The sequence below is a fragment of the Etheostoma spectabile genome, chromosome 16 (assembly GCF_008692095.1).
Source record: "Etheostoma spectabile isolate EspeVRDwgs_2016 chromosome 16, UIUC_Espe_1.0, whole genome shotgun sequence".
Taxonomy (NCBI): Eukaryota; Metazoa; Chordata; class Actinopteri; order Perciformes; family Percidae; genus Etheostoma; species Etheostoma spectabile.
This window is the reverse complement of record NC_045748.1, coordinates 1,608,202-1,617,949: the sequence shown is the minus strand read 5'-3', so window position 1 is coordinate 1,617,949 and position 9,748 is coordinate 1,608,202. Positions and strand designations below refer to the sequence as shown.

The following is a 9,748-nucleotide window of genomic DNA, read 5'->3' as shown; positions in this document are numbered from 1 at the left end:
GCTTCAGGTTAATTTATCACGGCTACTAGAGATGGGTATGTCATTTCAACATTTGTGTACTCACATTGAATTATTTAGCTATAGTTCCTGAATTGTTTACATACTAGCAAAAACAATTGAGACACAGCCAGTAAAGTGATCCCGACTGGTCCTGGCTAACGCCCCCATGCTAACCCTGCTAACTGCTAACGTTACCAGAGGACCAGGCAAGCGGCCGTGGCCGACAACGGTCCGTAGCCGACAGCCAAGAGAGGGGGGGTGTAAATTGGGAAGAGAGGACCGTGAGTTAGCAGTGTGTTTAGCGATTGTTGCCGTAATTCTAAGCCAATAAATTGTGTATTTCAGTCGGGTGGAAAAGGACAGCGAGGTTGTGGAATCTTTAGCGGTTCCTACTGTAATTCTAAGCCGAGGAAGTGTGTATGTCTGGCGTGTGGAGAGGACAGCGTGAGCACGTACCTTTAGACAGGGCTGCCAACTCTCACGCATTGGCCGTGAGACACACGCATTTGACTGGTTTCACACGCGCACACGCCACACCCCCGATTTCTCACGCTGAAGTGTCAGCCCGGTCGGTCAATTCTGAAAGATGAGTTTATCTATGTTTTTACCTGTTGAGCCACTTGTGATCGACTAGTTGTGCTTTCAGAGACTGTGGGGGGGGGTTCAAGAGCGCTCCCTGTCTGTGAAATTTTCAAATTGCGCAATGAGAACCTTTTTTTCACGAGCCATCCCAGGTGCTTTTCCCCGGCTTCAGGTATGAGCTCTAATCACGACCCGTCCGTCGCTTCGTGTCCACTCTCTCTGTAACATAGAGGTGAGCAGCGCGGCTGGTAGGTACAACTTCAGTTCATTGTAGTGGACTCGCTCTGCTGGGGGCAGTGAGGCGTTGCATCTGTGCGTAGACCTCCATAAGAGCAGCATACAGCCTCCTCTAAACTCTGTCAGAGACCAGAGACCCAAATGGGCCTCTGAGTCTGTCAGACGGTCTGAATGAGATCCACCATATCAGCGGAGCAATGACATGCACAGCTGACTATATTACACCATATACTATATTATACTATATATAGCTACTATATTACAACTCTCCAAATCTCGGACAACAGAGATGGGAGGAGTTATATTTTGAATGGGCACAAAGTTGTAAATAGGAGCAGAAATCTGGTGAAACACATCTGAGCTATACTATATTTTATATATATATATATATATATATATATATATATATATATATATATATATATATATAATACGATACTGCAACGTTGGGCCACTATTGTGCATCTCTAACCTCTGTGCATCTCTAAATGTAACTGTAAATAATTAATTTGATGTTTTTTAAAATGAACAAATAGTCTTTATTTTCACAAAAAAGTAAAAACATTAAGGGGGCACAGAGGATGAGGGCCAAACATTACTGAACCTTGGCACAAAGGTTAAAGGAATAGAACTTATGTAACTCAGTGGTTCTCATTTTTTAGAATTTCAGTGGTCTTAGTTGATCCCTCAACATTAGTTTAACTTGTGTCCCTGTCCCTACACCAGGGACCCCGGACCTGTTCACCACAGAACCAAACTTCTCAGCTGTTCTGACATACGCTCTACTGTCTCTTCATGTGGTTCAATATGTTTGGCACATTGTGGTGGGTCAGTTCTTATATAAAGAAGTTAATAATGTAAATGCTGATGCCCTAATACCTGTTGCTACTACACATGCAAAGGCTCCTAACCATACAGTTTTGCACATATCATGTAAGACTTGATTTCTCCATTTTTTTTGCAAAAAAACTCTCCAGAAAGTGCCATTTAATGGTTTATTTTTCAAATTTTTTTCCTGGGGAGCATACCCCCAGACCCCCTAGGGAGAGCACCATCCCCCCATATAACAACCATTAAACCCTGAAGTATAATGATGCTGAAAGACCCAAAGAAATTGCTTTGTACGCGGCAAATATGGTTGGCCCCCCCAAATCTCACTCCAAGGTTTTTGGAAAAGTTGGCAGCCCTGTTTAGAACTGTCAATATAGCTAGCATCTAACATTAGCTACTCCGCTGTACTATGAAATAATGTCTGGTTTTGTGAGACAAGCATTTAGCAACATTGTTGTGGGTGCTGCTGTCTCAACCTGGCAACCTCTGTGAACTTGGAGTCTGGGGAGGAGGGGGCGGGGCAGATAACTCCCTCCAGTATTTTGAATTTGTACTGCAGTACTGAATTTTAAACACTAGTTGTCAGTATTACATATTGCACCTTTAAATTACTTTTTTCTGTATCCCATGCTACACCAAGTAGTTTCTCTGTAATCCTTCTGGGGTTTGTGAAAAGTATTTTTTGACCATTAAACGTAGCATTTTATTCATAGAACCTCCGACTGAACGTCTATAAAAGTCACTTACTGCAGCTGTGACTGAAGACCTTTGTTTCTCCCCAACAAGGATCTCAAACCCAGAGCTGGCAGCTCAGATTCTGCAGGAAGTGGGCCACAAAATCCAGTCCTACCCTTTCAGCTACCAGGGGGCGGCCATACTGAGCGGTCAGGAGGAGGGGGCGTACGGCTGGGTCACTGTCAACTATCTCTTAGAGAACTTTATAAAGGTATCATAACTTTTATATTTTTTTAATCAGCATCTTAAATCTGTTGACATTTATAAAAACATATGTTAGCTTTTTTTTAAATCTAAATCAACTACAGTATACCACTTTCAAACGATCATTTAAAATAATCAGTTTCAAATTAGTTTTTATACTTAATTGTTGCAAAGACTATGGGACTGGATGTCTTTGGCTCTTCAAAGCTTATTTAGAGGGTGACTGCTGACACCTAGCGGCCTCTGCAACACTTATGATCACATATCAATATTCCCTCTGATGTCTGCTTGTAATCAGTGAATGAAATAGGCAAATGTTCTTAAGATAATGGCCAGGAAAAAGATATTCTGCTACTGTTTCCTTTATTATTTCTCCACAGTATGGTTTTGTGGGGCGCTGGTTCAGCCCCGGCAGGCCCACAGTGGGAGCGCTTGATTTAGGAGGGGCGTCCACTCAGATAACGTTTGCTACTCAGGAGGAAGTAGAAGACGAACACGACATGATAAAGCTGCATCTTTATGGGCAGAAATACTCTCTGTACACACACAGCTTCCTGTGCTACGGGCAGGACCAGGTCCTCAAGAGACTGCTGGCGCGTATAGTGAAGGTAGTGTAACATGACACACCCATCAAATATGAAATGGAAAAAAAATATTTAGGGAATATGTAGAACATTCTAAAATATCCCTTAAATTTGGTTATAATATTATTGTGTCTAACATAGTTAGTGAGCAGGACATTTACAGATAGAAACATTTCAGTGCTCTCTAGAGGACAAAGGCATGTTTACTGCAGTAACATGTTACTTACAGACCTACACATAGTAGATCATACCGATACATCTGTGATAAACCAATAATCCTAATAGATCAACCATGCCAATATTGGTCGGGTTCTAAATAGTGTATCATGTAAGACATTGCAAAATCATTTTTATGGTAGTATACAAAGTAGTCCTACCTAATTATACATTTTTACAAAAGTATTTTGTTTGTTACAGAAATGTGTCATATCACTCTGTATGTCTCGCTCTCTCTGTCTCTCTCTCAGTCTCAGGGCTACTCTGGGTCAGTCATTCACCCCTGCTATCCTGCAGGCCACAATCGAACTTTAAAGTTGAACAGTATATTCAATTCTCCGTGTACAGCAGAGCACAAACCCAGCTCCTACAACTCCCAGGCCTCCCTGAAAGTACAAGGCAGTGGACATTATGAACACTGTCTGAGCAACGTGTCTGAGATCTTCTCCTTCGACAGCTGCCCTTTCTCCCAGTGCTCCTTTGATAAAGTCTTCCAGCCCAATGTCACCGGCAGCTTCATGGTAAGAAAGACTGCAGGGAGTAGATGACACAGAGGGGATGTACACACTGGTAGCACACAAGGGATGCAGACACAGTGTTAGTGATGCTTACAGAGTTTATTTTTTTATTTATTATTTAGCATTTCCTGAACCACAGACGGCCATACTGTACTCTGTCAAAAACTACACACTAAAAACACAAACAAAAGCATTTAAGACCTGTACATTTGGATCAGCAGTTGTTTGAAATTGCATACTTTAAATTCTTGTTCATGTCTTTGTCTGATGCTTGTCTGATTGTTGGTCAGCTATGTTTCTAGTGTATATTCAACTTAACTTTTCTTATATTTAACTTTAATAGTAGTACCCACTTTTAACCAATGTATGATGTATTGTAATTGTTATATTGTTATGTAAATATGTAATCTTACTTTTTTTAGGGTGACTTTTACCATCTGTTTAGGGACTGCAGATGAAAAATAGCCTTTTGGCTAACTCTGGCGTAATGCCAGAAATGTCCATTAATATGAACTGTCCTTGTATTAAATAAACAAATAAAATAAAAAAATGGAAACCCATGAGCAGAATGGACTTAAAGGATCAGTGTGTAGGATTTAGTGGCATCTAGAGGTGAGGTTGCAGATTGCGACCAGCTGTATACTGTACCTCTTCGCTCACCCCTCCATTTCCCAGCATGCAGCAGAACCTACAGTCTTCAGGTAATGTAAAAATGCCAAAGGCCCTCTCTAGAGCCAGTGTTTGGTTTGTCTGTTCTTGGCTAGTGGAGAAACATGGTGGTGCAAAGTGTTTTGAAGGGCTCATTCCAAGCCAACGAAAACACAACCACGCTTAGTTTCAGGGGATTAGACACTAAGGAAGTTATGAATATTATATTACGTTTCTGCCTAAATCCTACACACTTATTTTTTAAGAGCACAAGATGTGACAGTTGTGCTTTCAGTAAAAGTAGCAACACCACAATTTGAAAATATCACATTACAAGTAGAAGTACTACATTCAAAAATACGATCAGGTAAAAGTATTGAAAAAGTATAAAGTATAGTGAAACTGCGTATTGTGCTGTTAAGTTTATATCTGTATCAGCTCATCACATTTACAATACTACCATTGTTTACTTGTCATTTTGTCATTCATTGCTAAATTATTTTCCATGTAATATTAGTTTTATATTTTGTCCTTTTTTTGTGTGCATCAGGCGTTCTCTGCATTCTTCTACATTCACTCCTTCCTACAGCACACCACCGGTATCACCGCGAAAACTCCGTCACAACTGGAAGAAGCAGCCAAAACTGTGTGCTCGATGACTTTCAACCAAGTAATGTTTTTGGCTATTTATGTTCCATTTATTTCAAATTTTATTGTTTGTGTCTGTGCATGCGTGGAGTTTGTGTGGTTCATAACCAAATACCTGCATAACTACTGGCATTCCAATCAACCTCAGGTGAACTTTGTGTTTAATGCTATTTAGCAATAATAGTAAACTAACAACACGCTAAATTACAAAACATGGTAAACAATATACGTGCTAAACATCAGCATTATCATGTATATGCACAATTCAACTGTTTATTAGTCGTTTTCTAGTGGCACACTTGTACCACATATACATTTTGATGGAAGAGGGTAGATTCTAGATAGGATCCTCTCCATGTGTCGACGTCAAAGGACGTGTCTCGTGAACCGCCTTACTCTGCCTCTGATTGGCTTACCCTGGTATTCTTACCCTAACCCTAACCAATCCCCACTGCTCATGCCTAATCCTAACCACGTTGACACATCTTGTAGCTCCAATCTAGCATTTACCGTGGATGTGCGTCATTTTTATGCCTCTATAGTCTGCAATAGCTGTTGCCGGAAGCATTGTGTTTTTTTCAAAATCCGTCCATCCATCCCCTTCTTGTGAACATGACATCTCAGGAACCCCTGGAGGGAATTTCCTTTAAATTTGGCAGAAGCATCAACTTCGGTTCAATGATGAACTGATTAGATTAAGGGGGCATTTGGTCAGATACTAAATTGATGATACTCATCTTAAAACTGTGGTGATTGTAGAGACATATGTAAGATGTGTGAGAAGTACTCACATTTTGCCCAAAAAATAGACTCAGGACCTTTTTTATTAAACTTCTTCAAAGTCTACACTACATATATTATACGAGTCTGGACTGGACAGACATGGATGGGAACCATTTTTTTTCTTTGTATTGTATTGTTCAACCTTGTAACAAAGTCTTGGTTTTTGTTCCAGCTGCTGCTTCTGGCTCCACAGCAAAAGTCTCGTTTGCAGGACTACTGTGCTTCCTCTGTGTTTGTTAAGATTCTCATGTTGAGAGGTTACAGCTTCGATGAGACGTCGTTCCCACGCATTTCCTTCCAGAAGAAGGTGAGAACTTCGTTATCATTTTAGATAAGAGACCCGTTTTCCACTAATGTGCAGTAATGACTTGCTGATTCTCCTCCAGGCAGGGGATGCCTCGGTGGGTTGGGCTCTGGGCTACATGCTGAGTTTGAGCAGTTTGCTGCCGGCAGAGACGGTGGGGCTGAGGAAGGCCCTGACCCTGGGAGCGTGGGGAGCGCTTCTCTTTCTCTTTGTCCTCCAGCTTGCAGCAGTCCTGGTCTTTGTCTTACTCCGAGCTTGTGTTGGGAAGAAGAAAGGAGGCAGTGAAAGCACCATCTAGATACTGTAACAAACATACAGTGCAGTCAGAAAACACTAAGACAGTCATAGGTTTTTGTTTGTGTTGGCTCTATACTGTGATTGCAAAGGATTTGACTAATATTGCATAATTAGAATCACAGTTATGTTGGCTTTCTGTTTACTCTTTGTATCCTAAAATTACAGGGCTGTATAAAAACGGCCTTAATGTAAGTCTTTTTTTAAATTTCAAATCAAATGTACTGGAGGACAGAGCCAACACAAACTGGGAAACTTTGTCCCTGACCAAGAAGAACGTAGGACTCCCCTGGTCTCCTGGTGGCACTGGCACTATAGGGGAGGTATCAATGTCATTTTTATTCTTGAAAAGTCAAACCATTTTTTTTATATGTAGAATGTAAAGAATGTAAAAGCTTTTGGGTTTTTTTGTAGGAAATGTGACTGTATTCTTAAGCATGTATGTAATCAAGCACTGTTACACAAAGGTGTTTTAGGTGACAGTTTTATTCTGCCCAGGTTAACTTTAAGTAATCAACAAGAGTTTTTTTTCTTTCTTTTTTTACGTTTGTTGCCAGAGACAGACTCCAGTCTCTGGAAAAATTAAAGCTGGATCAGTCTCTTCAAAACTGTCATTGTGATGTTTTTTTCTTATAAATTTTGTGTCACATGGAGGAGTTTCTTAACTACTTTTGAGTTTTATTGTGTAAAGACAGAAAACAGAAAAACAAGCATGGGATGTTTTAACAAAGGATTTAATGGTCAAATTTGCGTTTTCATAATACAGATTGATATCAGATAGAAAAGAGCTCATGAATCACTCCCATACATTTTTATTTCTTGATGTCTGTTTTAAAATGTAGGATGACAGTTGTTGCTGATACAGTAGTTTAAGTTAAACTAGAATACCAAATTCCCCATTGATATACAGAGAGGAATGATGTGTCATTATGTTAATGTTTGAATTTTTAATTAACTTGAATCTAATCTGCCAAAAAACATCTTCTAGTCTACTCACAGACTTCATGTTTATATTTGTCTTTTTAAACAGTAATACATGTTTTTGTCATGAATTCACCAATTTACTTTAGACAATACAAATATAACTACGGTTGTGAAGTAGTGATCAGTTCTTGGTTGACAGTGGTTGTTTTTTAATCTGACATGTGATGTAGCATGTGTTATAACTAGTAGCCATATCTTTCCATGTCTGGGCACATTTTTCAAGAATTTACAAGTTTCTTTCAGCAAGTTACATTTTTATGTATATTGTAGCATAAAAGTATTCTTGTGTTTATAAAACGTTTTTTCTAATAGAAACACTTAGACAATCCTGGTGAAAATTGGTGCAGTTTACTGTATGTGGCTTTAAACCTATTAAAACAAGTGTTTCAATAGACCATTTTTATACCTTACCATGTCTCTAGAAGTAGCTCTTTCTGTGGTCACCTTGTTCGTTTCATCCATGATAACAAAATAAACTTGATTTTGTTTTACAATGAGTCTACTGGTCCATTCCATGAATGTCTTGTCTTTCTTTTATTTCTCTGCACTGGACTACAGCTCCCCAAATGCTTTGCTTTACGGAAGTAGGCGTGTAGTTCCGATGACATTTCCCTCAAAATAAAAGAAGGGATTTTTGTATTCAGATAGTTTTGCAGTGAAGTTATTTTTGATAAGGATTTGCTGTTTAATCTTTTTTTTTTTAAAGTCATCTGCAAGTTTAAAAACATCCTCTGAAAACACCCAAAACATTCCTCCTGACTTTTGATCTATTACTTTCATCTAGACTGTTAGCTCATAATATAGACAGTGAAAGAAAGCGTGGATATAACCTAATACAGTATGACACACACTTGCCGTTAGTGGGTGGCAGTAGCTCAGTCCATAGGGAGTTGGGTTGGGAACCGGAGGCTCGCTGGTTTAAGTCCACCTACGGACCAAATGTTGGTGGTGGACTGGTAGCTGGAGAGATGTTAGTTCACCTTCTGGGCCAAGGTGCTCTTGAGCAAGGCACCAAATCCCCAACCACTCGGGGCGCCTTTCCATGGGCAGCCCCCTCACTCTGACATCTCTCCATTTAGTGCATGTATGTACTGAGGATGTGTGTGTCATTCAAGCCTGTGTGAAATGTGTGTAATAACAACAGAACAGAGTGTAAATTGTAATTTCCCCTTGTGTATCCTAATAAAGGATACATTGCTATATTGGATACATTATACATTAGTGACCACCACACCAAACAGAGGTGAAAACATTTAAAATGTAAGTCTTTATAAAGTTACAGACTGAGTGAAATGCTACTTATTGAATGGCTTTTATTTTGAAGTTTGTGACCGGAAGTCTTTTAGCCTTTGCTGCATGGCGGAACAAGAGTGACTGTGGAGCCGTGGAGCGGTCTATGGGAGTAGCTAGCTAGCTAACCTCTTCTAGTTATGAATTCATGTTGCTCCATTCACTTCTAAAACGAGAAACAATATTTCAAGCTGTTCAGTTTTCGGCGTAGACAGACATTTAGTCTGTTTGCTTGTTTGCTAGTGTGGTTGCTGAGAATAGTGGATATGTGCACTCAGACGAAGGCTGCGGCGCTGATGGCCAGCATACCGCGGGCAGACATCGACCCATCCGGCGTGTTTAAGTACGTCCTGATCCGCGTGCACAGCAAAGAGGAGGGAGACGACTCGGAGATTGACATAGTTCGAGGATATGGCTGGGCTGAGTACCACGGTAAGTCAGGGGCACTAAAACCATAGTGTATAAGACGAAAACCATGAGAAATTGTCTGTAAGGCACACTCAGTGTTCAGTTTGTTAGGTCCACGTAGAGATACATAGGCTATATGACAGTGTAAATCCCTCCTCGGTTAACCCTTGTGTTGTCCTCCCGGGTCAAAAACGGACAAACATTTGACATTTTCGTCTTTTTTTCAGACTTTTTTTCCACTAATACCGTCTTACTACCACTAGTTTTACAGTGCTTTTTGGAATTCATAGTCAATAACCCTCATTTAAATAGAATTATACTTAAAATTTGAGTTAAAAAAGCAGAAATGATGAATTATTTTCACCAATAGTTAAGGTCAGAGGACCGTACAGATGAGTTTAGTCAGGAATGAAAGTGATTAATTGTATTTGCAAAGACCGTTGTATGGAATCCAATCCATTTTTTGTGGTAATTGGGTTAAA

At 39.9% G+C, this 9,748-nt stretch overlaps 2 protein-coding genes across 3 annotated transcripts in view; both read left to right on the top strand.

The window, feature by feature from the left end:
- Positions 1 to 9,748, top strand: part of entpd2b (ectonucleoside triphosphate diphosphohydrolase 2b) — an 18,079-nt gene that overhangs the window by 8,051 nt on the left and 280 nt on the right. Inside the window, exons 4-9 of one of the 2 annotated variants that reach the window (XR_004335631.1) lie at positions 2,437 to 2,596; positions 2,970 to 3,197; positions 3,641 to 3,910; positions 5,106 to 5,225; positions 6,159 to 6,293; positions 6,373 to 7,023. Coding sequence is in view for 1 of the 2 variants with exons in the window: in XM_032539571.1 (XP_032395462.1) it covers positions 2,437 to 2,596; positions 2,970 to 3,197; positions 3,641 to 3,910; positions 5,106 to 5,225; positions 6,159 to 6,293; positions 6,373 to 6,588 (1,129 nt within the window). In the remaining variant the exon portion in view is untranslated. Of the gene's footprint in view, positions 1 to 2,436; positions 2,597 to 2,969; positions 3,198 to 3,640; positions 3,911 to 5,105; positions 5,226 to 6,158; positions 6,294 to 6,372; positions 8,059 to 9,748 lie in introns of those variants that run through there. The other variant, XM_032539571.1, reaches the window with a different exon arrangement.
- Positions 8,926 to 9,748, top strand: part of phpt1 (phosphohistidine phosphatase 1) — a 4,968-nt gene continuing 4,145 nt past the window's right edge. The window contains exon 1 of the mRNA XM_032539578.1: positions 8,926 to 9,290. Within this exon, the coding sequence (XP_032395469.1) occupies positions 9,125 to 9,290 (166 nt within the window). The 5' untranslated portion in view covers positions 8,926 to 9,124. The remainder of the gene's footprint in view (positions 9,291 to 9,748) is intronic.